The following is an 18,503-nucleotide window of genomic DNA, read 5'->3' on the forward strand; positions in this document are numbered from 1 at the left end:
GTTGGCAGATCGATGGGAAGGGTTTTCCAAGGCCAGTCAGAAGGAAGGATTGGCCATGACCACTGACCACCAACTTCTGCCATCCATGGATGATCAGCTATGCAGGGGCAGGGTGGTGGTACTCTAATGTGGTCTGTAGCTGTCCAATGGGTGGTGTCCCTGGGGTTCCCCAAGTGTTCTGTCGAAGTTCAGCTCCCACTTGTCTTTTGCCCTCAGCCACCCTGCCTGAGCTGTAAAGCAATCTGAGATGGTTACTACTTGTGCTGGACTTGGAGATTCCTAGGCAAAGCTGTGCTATGCATCTAGGCAGGCTGCTACTAGTTCCAGGCCTGGGGCTCACTGAAGACAGCCATTCATATGAAAAAGCAACTTCAGTGTGCCCATACATCGGGGGGTACAGAGTCTCTAGGGATCTGTAAGGGAGGTCAAACACTGATAGCCAGGTGGATGGTTCCAGATATGGCACCAGCTTGCCAGCTTTGGGGAGGCAGATTTAGAAAAGGGATGATGGCCTCTGTTCACCTTGAAGCCAGATACATCAGGTTCTCCATGTATACCAACAATGTCTTTCAAGCTGCTACATTGTTTTGGAGCTCAGAAATGAGTCTGAGTATGTGAGTCTGTGCAGGGGACTGCTTGGGACTCCAGAGTTTCTTCCACCAATGAAATCTCCACTTGTTTTTGTGGACAAAAGTTATGGGGACTTATCTTCCAGGCACGGAACCCTGGGAAGGGGCTTGATGTGGGGCTGAACTCCTTGCTCCCCAAATACCCCTCCCAAACCTTTATCCACCACCCACGGGTGAGGGACAAGGCTATTCCTCATCTGTGCCCCGCAGATCAGTCTAGATGGATGAGGTTTCTTTAATTCCCTTGTTCTCAGACTTACATTCAACTTCATATCTGATGGTTCTGAGTGCTAGCTGTACTATATTTTAGTTGTAATTGGTTGTGATTGTGCAGAGGTGTGCCATGTCTGCCTATACCACAACCTTGATCAGAAGTTCAGAGACAATTTAGATATAGGCAAAAAAGGGACCAAACAAAACAGAAACCATGAACCTCTGCAATTCTTTGGGACTGAGAAGAAAAACAAATGGACTCTCCTTAGTTAATGACATTGATCTGCTTGGAAGTGTCAGAGCCACAGGACATTGAGTGATGTGTGGCTCTAGAATATTATGATAAAGTCTTGAGGTCATCCTCAGAAAAGAGACAAGTCCCTGTGGAGCTTCAAGAGCATCTTCAAGAGTATACACTCAACACAACAGATTATTCTGTCATCTGAAAGCTGGTGAACATCCAGAGCAGTATGTCATTGACAGCAATCTGGCCCCAAATATGAGCTGCACATACTCCCTGTATTCTTGAGACATTTCCATCCAGAATCAGGTCTCACCTCTTTTTTGGCAAAAGGCACAATTATGACATGCACCTCCTGACAGTGAGTAGGATGATGAGCCCTAATGAATGAAGGAATTTCTGCAATTTACCCTGTGACCTGGCCATCGAGTCAAATTACATCAGCCAGAGCTTCCCTGAAGGTGAGCCTCTGAAACAGGTGACATAATTAAATGATTATTGAAGAAATGAAACATGGTGTCATGGCTTTCCCTCACTCTTCTGTATTTCTCAGCTTACACATTCCTATATGTTTCTCACCTGTTTTTCTTCAAGTTCTTAGGAATGAAAATTACCCATACATTTTAGAAAGATAATATTCAGGGTGGCCACATTTCCAGCAAACCGATAATTCATTAGTTCTGTCATTCTTAGAACTAAGTTCCCTTAATGTAAAACCCATTGGGCCTCATCTGTCCTCTGGCTGCATACAGCATTTTCTCATATTGCTCCTTAAGTAATGAACATTTCATATCCATTCATCAACATTAATAATGTTCCCTAGTTTGCTCACTCCATAACTCTTTTTAGAAATTTAGCCCTGGCTGGCGTAGCTCAGTGGATTGAACGCAGGCTGTGAACCAAAGTGTCGCAGGTTCGATTCCCAGTCAGGGTACATGCCCAGATTGCAGGCCATGACCCCCAGCAACCGTACATTGATGTTTCTCCCTCTCCCTCTTTCTCTCTCCCTTCCCTCTCTAAAAAATAAATAAATAAAATCTTAAAAAAAATAAAATACCTTGAATAGGTAGAACTCTCAGGGGTAAAGGTGTGCCCCATTAGATAATATGTCTGATAAGCAAAATATCCTTAAAAAAAAGAAATTTAACTTAATTTCATTTTTTAAAATACCTTTTGTATTTCTAGAAAGAGAGGAAGGGAAGAAGAAACAAAGACAAACATCAAAGTGTGCCTGCCTCATAAATGCCCCTTACTGGGGACCTAGCCCACAAAGCAGGCCTGTGACCTGACTGGGGATCCAATAAGCAACCTTTTGGCTTTCATGCCAGTACTCAATCCACTGAGCCACACCAGTCATGGCTCCATTAACTCTTTAAGAGAAATAATCTCCAGTCCCCATGCAGAAAATGTCACTGCATTGACAAATGAAATTATGATCATTTCCATGCAAGGTGGAGATATACAATAATCCAAAGCATCTTTCTCACATTCAGATGTCTACTTTTCCAAAACTTCATGGATGGCAATCACAGCCATTTTTGTACAAGATGTAAATTTTGTACTTAACCACTATTTCCAGGAACATATTAATATTCACAGAAGTTAAAATGCATCTTCAGAAAGTTCAGTGAGATTTTATATGAAAAACAATTATTTTTAGCACTGGCTGGTGTGACTCAGTGGATTGAGTGCCAGCCTCCAAACTGAATGATCAGCAGTTCAATTCCCAGTTAGGGAATACACCTGGGTTGCAGGGCCATTCCCCAGTTGAAATTGTCAGAGGCAATTGATAGATGTTTCTCTGACACATGGGTGTTTCACTCCCTCTTTCTGCCTCCCTTCCACTCTAAAAAAATAAATAAAATTTTAAATAATATAATTGTTTTCAGGAATTAGAATGCAAATACTGACTCCTTCTGCCAGCAGATGCTGCTGAGTAACCATCGTTGAAGTCTCCCTCCTGCAGTTGTTACATCTAAGTCAGAGTCTTCCTGAGAGCCCTAACAGCTAAAGAACCTCTTCATTGGAGGTTTGAGATTTGAAACATGTGGTGAGGGTCGAAAGAGCAATGTCGAGCAATGGCAAATGCTCACAAACTGTGTGATGAAAGATCCAAACACCAAGTGCTCCAGAGACGGGATTGTCACACATACCACATTGGAGGATGTAGATGCAGCCAAGAACACACAGCCATATAGGTAGGTGGAAGAATTGTGGAACCAAAGAGCCTTTTTCAGGAGAAAATTCCATAGCCCTGCTGAGGTTTGGCTCAGTGGATTGAGCTCTGGCCTGTGAATTGAAATGTTGCTGGTTTGATTCCTGTCAGGACACATCTGGATTGTGGGCTAGATTCCCAGTTGGGGGCATGTTTGAGACAACAGATCCGTGTTTGTCTCCCTGTCTCGCTACCTTACCCTCCCTCTAAAAATAAATAATTGAAATCATTTTAAAAATTATTTTCACAGACATAGTGCCCCTTAACTGTGAAGTCTTTAGTAGATGGTATCAAAGAAGACACTGAAAAACATTAGCTAAGAGATTATTTTAACAATGTGGAGAAACTGAAGTGATTGAAGTCGTGACTGACCCAGGCAGTAGCAAAAAGAGAGGCTTTGCTTTTGTAACCTTTGATGACAGTGCCTGTGTAGACAAGGGTGTCATTTAGAAGAACCATACTCTGAGTAGATATTCACCACAGTGCATAATATCCTAGCCTGTCATGCAAAAGATAAGTGAACATGCAGAGAGACCTAGCCATGAATCATTGGGGTCTCATTAGTTCTGAACTGTGTGCACTAAGCTCAAAAAGGAGGTAGGCAAAATGCAGCTAAGGCTCAACGTAGTTTCCCCTGGAGAGACCAATGCAAATGACAGACAGGGTTTCCATGAAGACTGTGAGGCAGATGTTAAACACTATTAAGATATCAGAAAAAAACACAGAAAATTCATGATAATTAAAATAATGAAAACAGCAGCTAGCTGAGTTTCTCCTGTCTCTGGCCCTGTTGTCCTCCTGTCTTATGCTGAGGGTCTAATATGCTTTGGTAGATTGTGCCCAGCTCTGGAGCCAGACTCACATGTTTGAATCCAGCCACTTCAATCTTACAATTGTCTGCCCTGTGACCTTGGGAAAACCCCTTCCTCTTCTCTATCCTATTTTCCCCAGAAATACAGTAACAGTTACTAATTCCCAGGGTGCAGTTAGGATTAAAATAACAGTTTTGATCAAAACACAAGCCCTGGATAATTTTTATTCAAGGATGAAGGCTGCTCTTTCTTAAAACTATTTTATTCTCTGGATTTTAGAGAGCGGAAGGGAGAAAGAGGGAGAGAAATATTGAACTGCAAAAACATTCATTGTTTGCCTCTCCCACTCCCCTACCTTGGAAACTGGACCAAAACACAGGCATGTGCCCTGACCAGGAATTAAACTCGCAATCTTTTGGGTTGTGGGACAACATTCAACCCACTGTGCCACTCAATCCAGGGAGAGGGTATTTTTATCTCTATTTACACAGGAAAATACTGAGGCCTATACAGTGAATCACTTTCCTATAATAACAACAATGGTAAATAATCTAAGATTTAAACCCAGGTTGCATGGCCAAGATATGGGGAGTCTAATCACTGTTGTCTTGTCTTTGGCTTCTGGAAGGGCTTTCAGGCTCAACAAATACCCACTGATTCTCATACCACCTGGTACACCTTCAAGTCCTGCTGTAGCACAGTGAACCCCAGATGAAAGACCACAGAAAGGGCTGAAAACTTAGAAACAAAATTATTATATTACTTAATGACTGAATTTACAAAAGCAATGAAGTGCGTAAATAATGCATATTATTCTATAAAGTATATGATAACTACCTACACATTCTTTACAGCAAAAAATCCAAATAATTTGGATATGTTTTCCACTAAAAACAATTTTTCCATAAAACAATTTTTCCATAAAAACAATTTTTCCATGAAATAAAAATTATTTGCTTTTCAAAGAGTGAAAATGGGTGACATTACAACATAGATCTTTGTTGTTTCACTCTCCTATTTTCTATGGAGAGTAGCCTAAAATTGTAAAACTATAGGTAAAGTATGTGAGCACAGAATATCCTAAAAATATACCCGTTTTACATACACTCCTGAAAAATGCTCATCATAAACCCTTAGAAAAGTACCACTAGAACAATAAAAAGAACATGACAAATATATGAAAACAGCTAAAATTATAAAAAATAAACAAATCAACATTTTGTTAGAGTGGGGGAATGCAACCCTAATATGCTATAAGTATGAATGCATAAAGGCACAAGGAGTTTAGATCATAATTTGTTAGGTACTTCAACATTTAAATATTAAATTTCTGAGACATACATCTCCATACTCTGAGCATATAAAATTAAACTCAGACATTTTCAGAAAGTTTTTTTCTGAAGTTTTTATAATTACACTGAAAAAAAAAAAACATTTCCTACAATCTAACCTTTTACAAAGTGAGACCTCTCCAACATCAAAAGGCTAAAGACTTATGGCTAAAGATTTCCCACATTCACTTCATGCTTGAATCCTTTTACCAGTGTGAACTATGATTAACATGCCTATGGAAACGAGGTGAAAAATTTCCCACAATCATGTCATCATAAAGGCTATCTCCTCTGCAAACTCTGATAAGAAAGGAGTTAGAATCAAAAACATTTTCCCACATTCCCTGTACTCATAAGGCTATTTACCACAGGAAACTGGGAATATAATGGAAGATTGTGGTATAAAAAAATTCTCACATTGCATATATAAAAAAACTTCTTGTATCAGTGGAAATCACTGACACTAGAAAAACATTTCCCAAATTCACTGCAGGCATAAGGCCATTCTCCAGGGTAACTCTCTGATGACAACCAAGGGAATGCTACAGAAAAAGGATTTCCACTTTCACTGCACTCACAGCATTTCTCCAACATGAAGTCTCCAAGGAAAACGAAGGTTACTGATAAAACATGTCCCACATTCCCTGCAGACATAAAACTTTGCTACTGTGTACAGTCTGATAACAATAATACTTAATGAAATAGATAGGAGATTTCCCATTTTCACCACATTCATAAGTGCTTCTTTGGTGTGAACTCTTTGAGGGTAATGGAAGTCACTGGTACACATAAAGGATTTCCCCAATTAGTGCATTCATCAGTGCTTTATCCAGTGTGAACACTGTGATGAAAATGGAGGGCAGAGCTACTGGTACAAGATTCCCCATGTTCACTGCACTCATAAGGCATTTCTCCAGTGTGAACTTTCTCATGATGACGGAGCCCAGAGCGACTGGTGTAAGATTTTTCACATTTACCACACTTATAAGGCCTTACTCCAGTGTGAACTCTGTGATGATGACGGAGGGAAGAGCTATGGGCAAAAGATTTTTTGCATTCACTGCACTCATAAGGCCTTTCTCCAGTGTGAACTCTGTGATGTTTACGAAGCTCAGAGTTTTGGGTAAAAGATTTTCCACATTCACTGCACTTATAAGGCTTTTCTTCTATGTGAACTTTCTGATGGTGACGGAGGGAAGAGCTACAGGTAAAAGATTTTCTGCATTCACTGCACTCATAAGGCCTTTCTCCAGTGTGATCTCTGTGATGTTTTCGAAGGTAACAGATACGGGTAAAAGATTTACCACATTCACCACATTTATAAGGCCGTTCTCCCGTGTGAAAATTCTGATGATGACGGAGGTTAGAGCTTTGGGTAAAAGATTTCCCACATTCACCACACACATAAGGCCTTTTTCCAGTGTGAACTCTATGATGATACCGGAGGCCACAGCTACTGGTGAAAGATTTTCCACAGTCACCACACTTATAAGGCCTTTCTCCAGTGTGAACTCTCTGATGAGAATTAAAGTTAGCTTTTTGCTTAAACAATTTCCCACATTCACTGCACCCATAAGGCCTTTCTCCAGTGTGAAGTTTCTGATGATGGCTCAGGCCAGAGTGACTGGTGTAAGATTTCCCACATTCACCACACTTATAAGGCCTTTCCCCAGTGTGAACTCTCTGATGTACACGGAGGGCAGGGCTACTGGTGAAAGATTTTCCACACTCACCACACTTAAAAGGCCTTTCTCCAGTGTGAACTCTCTGATGAACCTGGAGGGCAGAAATTCGGCTAAAAGACTTCACACATTCAGTGCACTCATAAGGCCTTTCTCCAGTGTGAACTCTATGATGAATACGGAGAGCAGAAATTGTGTTAAAAGACTTCCCACATTCACAACACAAAAAAAACTGTTTTCTACTAAGGAATCTCTGGTCAATAAGTGTGTCATCACAGCCAGTGGCTTTCTTATATTCTCTTGGGGTATAACATTTTGTAGTTTGTAGAGAGATTTCATTTTCCCTATGCATGGTGTAAGCAGACAGTTGTTCAAGATGTCTGGAGCTGAAGAGGAAGCATTTTCCATCCTGACTAGAGCTACGAGCCTTCCACAACACATGGGAATTGCAGCTCTTTGCAAGCGAGACCCTGTCCACACTGCTGATGAAACAATTCTTTGTCGTGTCCTGCTCCTGGAGCTGGTGACTCTGTGCACTGAAATAAAATGGTTTTGCACATGCCCCACACCTCAGCAGTGTTGGGGCCTGTTGGGTTCCCTGCTGGTCAATGTAGAAGAAAATTTGTCTCAAGACACACCCACAACTTTCACATGGGTGGTTCTTCTGGGAAGACAGGGCTGACTTCAGATTCATAGCCCTTGAGACTCTTATAGAAACATTCTCTTCAATGGGTGCCTCCCCATCCTCTGCTCCACAGCAGCAACCTGAAGAAAAACAAACACTAGTAAAGTACATACTGACCTATAGGGAGCGGGTTTTCTCATCACTGATTTGCATCAGTTACATCTGGCATGATTTTATATGATGATTTCCAAGACAAATCAGAGTCTCAAAAAAAGCCCCTCAGGGCTGTAATATGAGGAACTCATTAATTAAGAATACCAGGATACGGGGGAACCTAAGGAAGAGAAGCTGGCTTTAGAAGTTATCCCCGTCATAGGGGATGCCTGCAAAATCCTTCCTGCTTGTGTTGGGAGGCTGTGTAGAGGATATGAATGTGCCCCAAACCATTAAAATCAACCACAGCAGAACAGATGCTGTGTTAGTTTTGTATAGAAATATGTGCACACTTCAAGGTGCAACAGGCATTGATCAAAATGAGAGAGCACACGAAAAAGACTCCTCACAGAATGGGTTGTGGTATATAAGTTAGAGAGGCAGAGATGACCCATGGCTGGAAGTCAAGTGTATGAAGGAAAATTATTAAAAGTAACAAACAACCCTGGCTGGTGTGGCTCAGAGGATTGACTGCAGCCTGCAAAGAGCAAAGGGTTACTAGTTCGATCCCAGTCAGGGCACATGACCGGGTTGCAGGCCAGGTCCCCAGCCATAGACACACAATAAGAAACCTCCCATTGATGTTTCTCTCCCTCTCTTTCTCCTTCCCTTCCCCTCTTGATAAAATATATGGGTTTTTGGGGGGGGTTTTTTGTTTTAAAAAATCACACAGACAAGGTGCCAACATGGGAAAAGTCAAGTTTAATTAAGTGTGGCCATTGGCAATGGTGAGGAATAAATTCAAAGAGAATAAGTTCCTCACTATGCTTTAACCAAGGCTTCGAATCAAATACTCCCTATCTCCCATACCCACTTGTGAGCCCATACTGTCATGGGTGGATGCCTGATCCTCTGTAATACACAAAGGAGTCTTCTACTTCCCTACCCAGTGAGCAATTATGTGGAATACAGATGACACAACTTCAAAGAGAAAGCAGAAGAGGTGAATAACCAACATTGTCATAGAACAATCTGTACCAAAAAAGCAAAAGTTAAAGATCTATGTGAGTGACCACAGCAAGATGGCAGAATAAAAAATACAAGATTCAACCCCCTTCAAGAATAATTAGACCTTTATCCATGATAAACAGTGTCCCTATAGGAAAGGGGAAGAAGCTTAAGAGACAAGTTATTTCAAAGAGGTACAAGTTGGAGCCTAATACAAAGAGCTATGGAAAAGAAAAGCACAAAAGACGCTCAACAAACAGGTTTAGATTCAAAAGAAAAGGATAAGAACTTCTGGGAGGCACTGCACTTGTGCTACCATTGAATCTACTGGCCTGTTTCTGGCTACCAAAGGCTCTAAGAGGTTACTAAATATTTGGAAAACCACAGCCCTGGCCACTGAGAACCCCTTCAATCTTTACAATGCTGACCTTGGTCAGGGGGCAGCAAGAAGAATGGGACGTGAAGCTTCTCATCAGCCCAAAACACAACACACCACCTAGCAAGCACCCTTGTATGCATATGCAGATAAAACTACTCCTCTAAATAGAATTGGTTACAGAAATCCAAAAATGTAACCCTTCATCAAATATCAGACATCAACACTCAGACAAAGGGAAATATGAAAAAAAAACACAAAAGAAACATCACAATGTTAAAGTGAATTAAGCCAAATTATGGAGGTATATAAATTGACAAAAAATAATTCTAAAAATCATTTCTAAAAATTTCAATCAGGTACAAGTGAATACATATGGAACTCAACATAATGAACAAACATGGGAACAAAATTTGGGGATCAGTGAGAAAGAAATAAAAAGGATGAAAAAGAAATTTGAAGTTGGAGAATACAATGAATAAAATGAAAAATGCAAAAGAGTTTCAAAAGCAGACAAGATCAAGGGCTAAAAAACTACATCACCTTAGAGGCAGATGATTTAAAATCCTCCATGTAAAAAAACACGTGAGGACAGCGCTGGTGAATTTTGGAACACAATATAGATAACTTGTATTTGTATTATGGGAGTCCCATAGACGGGGCCAAAAGGAGAAAATGAGAGATAGGTAAACATGGGGGGAAAGAGAAACATACAAAATTGGTTTTAAAAAAATAAACTACAGATTGACTTCAAAATATGAAAAAGAAATCTGAGATTTCTGGCCAAGATAGAGGTGTAGGTAGAAACTTTCACTTCCTCGCACAACCAAAAAGAGGATAACAACCAATCTAAAATCAATAAACAACCAAAAGCACCAAAAAGTCACTGCATGGAACTCTGATGACCAAGGAATTAAAGAAAAAATCAGCTAGAACAACCAGACCAGTGAGGTGGCGGACTGCAGGCTGACTCAGAAAAACCAGGGCAATGTGGCAGACCTTAGGGACAGGGTTGGCTGCCTACCTCCTAGGGCTGTGGAATTGGGGTTGACTTAAGGGGAAACCTGAGGCTTAGAGGTGGCTTCGGACTACTCAGAGGTAGGAGAAACTCCCAGTCTCACAGGAGAGTCCCTTGGAAAGGGTGCTAGAGAGGAGCAGGCAGGTGAGCTGCATCGTTCCCTCTCTGGCCCAGCAACACAGCACAGCAAGGAAGTTTGCTCTGACAGCGGGGAATACCTAAGGCCCCACCCTCTTACAACTTATCAGCTGTGCCAAGACAAAGAAATAAGGCCCAAATGAAAGAACAGAGCAAAACCTCAGAACTAAGCAATGAGGAGATTGCCAACCTATCTGATGGAGAATGTAAAGCCCTGGAAATGAAAATGCTCACAGAAGTGATTAAGCTTGGTCAAAAAATGAAAAAAAAAAAAAGCAACAAATGAATGATACCCAAAGTAAAATAAAGCAAAATATTCAGGGAACCAACAGTGACAGTAAGGAAACCAGGAGTCAAAGCAACAATTTGGAACAAAAGGAAAAAAACATTCAACTGAAACAAAATGAAGAAACAAGAATTTAAAAAAGTGAAGAGATTCTTACAAACCTCTGGGACAACCTGAAACATTCCAATAACTGAATTATAGGGGTGCCAGAAAGAGAAAAGGAAGACCAAGAAACTGAAAACTTACTTGAACAAATGACAAAAAACTTCCCCAATCTGGCAAAGGTAATAGACTTCCAGGAAGCTCAGAGAATCCCAAAGAAGTTGAACTCAAAGAGAAACACACCAAGACACATCATCATTAAGTTACCCAAGATTAAATATAGAGAATCCTAAAAGGAGCAAGACGAAAGGAGGGAATTACCTACAAAGGAGTGCCCATAAGTCTATCACCTGATTTCTCAAAAGACCATTGCAGGCAAGAAGGGGCTGGAAAGAAGTAGCTGAAGTCATGAAAGGTAAGGACCTACATCCAAGATGACTATCCAGGAAAACTTTCATTTAGAATGGAAGGGCAGATAAAGTGCTTTCTGTATAAGGTCAGATTAAAGGAGTTCATCATCACCAAGCCATTATTATATGAAATGTTAAAGGGACTTATCTAAGAAAAAGAAGATAAAAAATATGAAAAGTAAAATGAAAACAAACTCATAACTATCAACAACTGAACCTATGAGAAAAGAAAAACAATGAAAACAAAAACTAAGCAAACAACCAGAACAGGAACAAAATCAGAGAAATGGACATCACATGGAGGGATTTCAGTGGGGAGCAGGATGGAAGGAATGTGGGGGAAGGTACAGGGAAGAAGAAGCACAGTTAGCAGGCATAAAATAGACGGGGAGAGATAAAAAAGGGGGGTATAGGAAACAGAGGACTCAAATACTTAATAGGTATAACCCATGGACATGAACTAAAGTGGGGGAATTCTGGAGGGTTAGTGGGGCAGGGAGGATGGGGGGAAAAGTGGGAAAATTGGGAAAATTGTAATAGTATAATAAAAAATACTTAAAAAAAAAAGAAATTTGAACAGCCATGTTTAACATTCTCCCAGGTCCCTGTACACATTCAATGCAAACAGGATTTCAGCACAACATATTATAATAAAAGTGTCAAAAATAAGAGTGAAAAAAATTTTTGAAAGACCGGAGACCACAATAGAAACTCCTCTCATAAGGACAACACTCCCATAAGGCAGCAATATTTTTCTCTGAAGAAACCTTGCAGACTTGGAGAATGTCAAATGATATATTCAAAACACTAAAAGAAAACATCTGCAAAGCACAATGCTTTATTTTAAAAACCTCATCCTTACTTTAACAAGCAAAAAAACTTTCCCAGACACAAAAGATGAAGACATTGATTTCCACTCCTCCTGACTTACTACAAATGCCAGGGGGGGAAGATCTTTGAGCTGAAATAAATGCATACTACACAGAAGCAGGAAACTGTGGGAAAATGTAAAACTCTCTGGTAAAGCCAGGATGTCATCAGGGTCACAATACTAAGACAGTTTATATGTGGATATACTTTATTGAACTCTATTGTACAGGACAAATAAAGTAGATTAAGAATAACAATGGTGACAATATTTGTGAATAGGTATATAGAAAGAGGTGAACTATGAAATCAAAACATGTAAAGGGGTAGTGTGGCAGAGAATCACAGGGTAGAATTTTTTGAATGCAGGGAAGCTGTTTTCAGGGTACAATGAACTGTTAAGAAAATGAGTTACATGTAAGTCTAATAAAAAACAAACCACAACCACAATCCTGTGAAATGGATACACAAAAGAGAAAGAAATGATCTCAAAAAAAAACAACAAAAAAAAAAACCAAAAAAGAACTGCTGGTGTGGCTCAGTGGATTGAGTGCCAGTCAGGGCACATGCCTGTGTTGTGGCCCAGGTCCTCAGTTGGGAGCATATGAGAGGCAACCACACACTGAGGTTTCTCCTTCTCTTTCTCCCTCCATTCCCCTCTCTCTAAAAATAAATTAGTAAAATCTTTAAAAAAAAAGGAAAGGAAAAATAAAAATAATACAGCAAAATGGAAGGCAAAAGAAACTACAAAAAAGGCAGAAAACACGACAATGTGGCAACACCTTTCGAAGATATGAGTGAGTGAAGGGATAAAAAACACAAGACACAAAAGCATTTGAGATATTGCGTCCTGTCCATTGTCACCAGTTTGGCTCAAATAAACACATAAAAATTCTCATGATGGGTGAAAAAGGTAAAGGGATTAAAAAGTACAAACTGGCAATTACAGAACACTCAACTGGATGTGAAGTACAGTCTAGGAAATAGAGTCAATAACATTCTACTGATTATGTACGGTGTTAGATGGAATCAGATTTATGGAGATGATCACTTAGTAAGTTATACAATGTCTAATCATGAAACTAATATTATAATGTATGTCAGCAATCTTTAAAAATAAGAAAAAATAGATTAAATAAACACATGAATAAATAAATTAATTAAGGATTAGCTGGGATTACCTTGTGTCCCCCCAAAAAAGTCTCCAAAACACAACATATGCTGCTTCCACGAGACTCACTAAATCTTTATGGACACAAATACACTGAAAATAAAGAGATATAAAAAACATTCCATGCAAATAACACCAAAGACAGTGGGGAGAATAACAACTGTAAATTCTACATGCCCAACAATAGAGCACATAAGTACATAAGCAAACAATATGAGATCTGAAAGGGGAAAACGCAAGCCAACACTACTAGACAACTTGGATATTCGCCTTCCAACAATGGGTAGATCATCCATTTCTAAAGCAATAAGGAATTATTGCGGTCTGAAAACACTGTTGAGGAAACAGAGTTGATAAATGTATGCATAGCATTTTATCCACCCCTGGCCAAGTGGCTCTGTTAGTTAGAGCATTGTCCCACATACACCAAAAGGTTGCAGGTTTGATTCCTGGTCAGGGCACAAATGTAGGTTACAGGTTCAATCCCCTCCTATAGGCATGTATAGGAGGAAACTGATCCATGCTACTCTCACATTGATATTTCTCCTTCTCCCTTCCTTCTTTCTCTAACAATCCATACAAATATTTTGCAGAGAGTACAAAAAATATATACACTTGTAGAAATGTTCGAGAATATAAAAAATGCTTTTTCTTACTAATCAATGTGAAATCTATTTGGCTTCTGGCAATACTACTGAGGTCAAATCCTTCCCTATGAGGGTTCTGTACAGCAGGTATAGGGGCAGCAGGGAGAGTAGGGGGCAATGCAAGCAAACCAGCCCTGCCAGTCCAGGATCCACCCAGAACACTGGGGAAGTGAATAGTGCCTGCAATTCACATAGGAGGATGGAGCAACCCCTGAGGAATGAAGGGCACAGGGGACATGCAAAGCCTACTACAGGTCACTGGTGAGATGGAGAGTGCTTTTTTTTTTTTTAAGATTTTATTTATTTATTTTTAGAGAGGGAAGGGAGGGAGAGAGAGAGAGAGAGAGAGAAACATCAATGTACGGTTGCTGGGGGTTATGGCCTGCAACCCAGGCATGTACCCTGGCTGGGAATCGAACCTGTGACACTTTGGTTCTCAGCCCGAGCTCAATCCACTGAGCTACGCCAGCCAGGGCAGGAGAGTGCTTTTTAAAAAAACTGTGAGTTAGTTTATTAAAATATGGAGCAATGAACAACAACAACTAAAAGAAAATACCCCTGCAGACATGGTCAGGGGCCAGCCTAAGACCAGATGCTGCTGTCCATCTCTCCCTGAATATGTGAGACTGGTCAGGATCCTTACAGCTTAGGATAGAAAAAGCAAGGTGCAACCCTGAGGAAGGGGTGTGCAGGCAAGGCAAAGAAAAGTGCACAGGGAGAGTTGGTGTCTTACCCAGCGATGATATAAGAGTATAGTTCTCCAGCATCACATCAAAGTATAGGCGTCTCTGAGCCTCATCCAGAAGGAGCCATTCTGTCCTGGAGAGATACACGGCAACATCCTCAAAGGTCACACCAACCTATCAAAATTAACACAAATGAATCTGAAATAATCTTTCTGAGACCCCTTTTCCTACTCTTCCCCACACTGAACTCCTTTGATGGGCCCTCTAATTCAGAGTAGACACCAGTGCTTCGCGCCAGAACTGCCTGCCATCTGTCTCATTATCACTCACATTGCCCTCAGCAAAGGCAGGCAGGGTAAGAGAAAGTGGGGCAGATGAATACCATCTAATCTAAGGTCCATACCTGCAGGGCCACATTCTTCCTGCTAAAGAAGTCCACTGAGTCTCCCAGATCATGCCTCTAAAACACAGCCATATATGGTCTTAGGCTTCACCCTTAATTCCAAACACCAAGAACCCAGGGCCATCAGCTATCACTTCCTGTAGCTGTGCACACACTGTGTGATCTCTCCCTGCTTCATAGCTTCCAACCCAGTTCACTCTCTCACCTCTGCCCCCTTCACTCTCCTGCATAAAAGAGACTCCACTTTTGTGTGACTCCATCCTCAACCCTTCCACAGGTTTCAGACCTATGTGTTAGCTACTCACAAGACGTTTCCACACGGTCTTTGTAATTGATAAAAAAGTGTGAAACAAAAGAACCTTCTGATATTGCCAAAAGGAATTAACCTACCCCCATCTTCCCCAGCCCAGTGGAGGGAGCCTCCACTGCTTCAGCTGCTAAAACCAAAAAATGCTGGGGTGGTTTTGAACCCTTTCCTTTCTTCCTGAAACTACAAAATCTTAAAATATACTTTTTTAAAAATGTAAAGGGGAGGGGGGTGTTGGAGGTGGAAGAAGGTATGAGGGAGATAAATGGTAATGAGAAAAAAATACTATAAAAATATTAAAGGATGGATGAAGAATCCAACCTTTTGTCCCACCCTTGAGGCCCAACACAGGTCCATCAGCTCTCCTCTGGATCATAGAACTCCCCAGGTCCAAGGCCCCCTGCCTCCTCCATTAACCCCCATACTCTGTTCTCCACTAGGCAGCCAGACAAAGACTGTTTAACTCAGGAGAGACCAACTCCTTTTTCTTATGCAAATACTCCATGATCTCCTTAACAGATACCTTAATTATCAATTGGTCACTTTACAAGTCTGATCTTTGAATCCCTTGTGCCTTGTGTTTAATACAAACCAAGGAAACCTGAGGTACCTATTCCCAGCTCTGTGGCATCTCCAAGCATTAGTAGGCACAGGTGTCCCTTCCTGGATAACCTGCCTTCAATGCTTACAGTGGCTGTCTGTGTGGAAAAAACAATGATGCAGGAGACACACTAAACCTGACCAGCTTAGAGGAGTCCTCCCAGGTGGCCTTACACACTGAGAGTGAAAAGACCCCTACATATGGTCTGAAATTAAAACTTTCTAACTAAAGCAAGTCATAGTAAGTAGTCATGTCCTAGGCCTCTATGCCCCCTAAGGAAAGTCAACTTGGACCTTAACTGAGCCCATCTTTGTATTTTTGCACCTTTGGAATGTCAGGAAATTTCGTTTTTTCTTACCCCTCATTGCACAAGCACTGCATGAGAGCTGAGACCAAAAATCCCCAGTTATTGTGTTTATTCATTAAATGTTAAATATCTTACACCCAGTAATGTAAAAGAATTGTGTCCATTCATTTTTATCTTTTATATAATATCAAACATTTTCCTGCTTTGTTTTCTCCCACCTACCTAACCGATCACCAATGAATTCCAGTTTGCCAACTAACACATCTTTTTTTACTGCGATGTATAAAATAAGTGGTAAAACTGCAATTTTCTGAAGTATTTTCACACTCCACTGATTTTTTCCTGGAAATCATCCCTAGTATGGCTCAAATAAACATTTTTAAAAGTCTACCGCTTGAATGTTTTTTACATTCACACCAGAAATGGGAGCACCTTGATAGTACCTGGAGCCTGCACTCAGAATTAGGGTATCCCCAGAGTCTCCTCATTTGAAAGCTGAAAAATTACTGAGGGAAGAATCTTTAGACACTACACAGTAATGTCACCACCAGGTAGGGACTGGGACACCCTTTCCTTCTTATTCTAATTTGGTAATAATTTTCAACTTTAGAACCTGCGGGAAGAAGCAATCAACCACCCTCAGCTGCTGTTAAGCAGGTCTGTATCTCAGCCCAGCCCCGGTGAAGTCCCAAGTTTCTGCCAAGTGCAGTGGCTTACCTGCTCTGTGTGACCTTGGACAAGGGCTCCCCTTCCTGTGCCTCAATGTCCTCATCACCCCAGGCCAGTTGGTTTTCTATCTCAGAAGAATCTAAACAGCTTTCAAAGCCATGACACAGCCTGTGTCTCTCTGTCCACGACCATCCCGGACTCCCAGGACCATTAGAATGAAGGTGCAACCCCTCTGCCTCCCAGTCAGGACGTGGCTCCGCCTCAGACTGTTTAAAGCAGATGTAAGGCCAAGCAAGGCCAGATGTGCGGGTCTTTCGGGATCAATGACACCTGCCCATGTTTAGAAGGCGGCACCTCGGCCGGCCACCCACGCCAACCCCGTCACAGCGTGTCACCCACAAGCGCCTCAGATTCCGGACGCCGGGGCCGGGGCTGCAGGATGTGAAGGGCGCCCCGCACCCGGGCTGCAAAGCTAGGTGGGCTGAGGGCGGAGGGTCCGGGCTCACGTACTCACCTCAGCCGGGCGCCTCAGCTTGGTCGCCATCGGAATTTGTGGCAAAAAAGTGGCGGGAGCGGCAGGTGAGGAGGGTGTCCCTGGTACTTGGGTTTCTGTCCCGACGCTGACCCCGGACACCGGGGCAGCGTGCTTGGTCTCACAGCTCCGTGGGGAGCAGCACCCTGGCGCCTTCTCCATTGGATCCTGTGACCACGAGACCCTGACCGGGTAATAAGGAAACTGAGAGAAGAGGAAATGTCCGCCAGGACACTGAGGGAAGTCCCGCCCTACAGCGGTGATCAAACGGAAATGCCTTTTCGGGAGACTGTATGGACTCAGCCTTGCCTGCCTTCTGGGTAATGTAGGTTTTAACGTCCACGGCTGGGGACTGGACTCCACGGCCGGCCGGGAGGCTATTTCCCGAGCTGACTCCAGGAGCGGATTTGCAGGTTTACAGCCCAAGAATACCCTGAGAATACGAAATCCGCTCTTCAGCCGCCCGATGGACTTACTTTCTTGGGAGATGTGTCTGGTATGCCGGCTGGATCTTTGATTCAAGCCATGGAGCATGTTTCTCCTTCAGGCGTAATGCAGTTGGCATACGTTGCTCTAGTCCCTAATGCTCTCAATCCTGCATCAGGAGGACCCACGATGCAAATTGAATGTAATAATAATACACTAATTTTACACTTAAGTGCATCTGTGCTTCGTGCAGCAAGAAGTCTTATCTCTGCCTGGGCAGTAGTAGTGTGACTGGATTCCTCACTGATTTTATCAGATGCCTCTGACTTGAATTACACATTTTTTTCAAACAATGGAGTACATGCTGAGCTCATCAAAGACATGCAGTTACAGGAATTCAGCCCAGAAAGTGGATGTAAAGTTCCAGCCCAACCAACTGAATACTAATAAAGCTAGGGACACTGATTTGTTTGTTCCTAAGTGCAAACTGTAGTCTATTAAATATGCACTAACACTAGGTGAAAAATAATAATGTACATAAATTTACTTTTTGAAAGATTTTATTTATTTATTTTTATTTTTAAAACTATTTATTTATTTCTAGAGTTAGGGGGAGAGAAATAGGGAAACGTCAATGTGTGATTGCCT

General features: G+C 41.6%; 2 protein-coding genes across 7 annotated transcripts in view; both read right to left on the reverse strand.

Moving 5' to 3' along the window:
• Window positions 1-18,425, reverse strand: part of LOC114511580 (zinc finger protein 883-like) — a 36,608-nt gene extending 18,183 nt beyond the window's left edge. The window contains exons 1-3 of one of the 4 annotated variants that reach the window (XM_028529929.2): window positions 17,412-18,412; window positions 14,658-14,784; window positions 4,245-7,888 (exon numbers count right to left, since the gene is read on the reverse strand). In XM_028529929.2, the coding sequence (XP_028385730.2) occupies window positions 6,267-7,888; window positions 14,658-14,784; window positions 17,412-17,963 (2,301 nt within the window). In that variant the 5' untranslated portion in view covers window positions 17,964-18,412 and the 3' untranslated portion in view covers window positions 4,245-6,266. The other 3 variants (XM_036013378.1, XM_036013382.1, XM_036013380.1) reach the window with 3 other exon arrangements.
• The window catches only part of LOC114511072 (zinc finger protein 530-like), a 568,693-nt gene that overhangs the window by 514,431 nt on the left and 35,759 nt on the right, over window positions 1-18,503 (reverse strand). The window lies entirely within an intron of this gene.

The sequence above is a fragment of the Phyllostomus discolor genome, chromosome 12 (genome assembly GCF_004126475.2).
Source record: "Phyllostomus discolor isolate MPI-MPIP mPhyDis1 chromosome 12, mPhyDis1.pri.v3, whole genome shotgun sequence".
Classification (NCBI taxonomy): Eukaryota; Metazoa; Chordata; class Mammalia; order Chiroptera; family Phyllostomidae; genus Phyllostomus; species Phyllostomus discolor.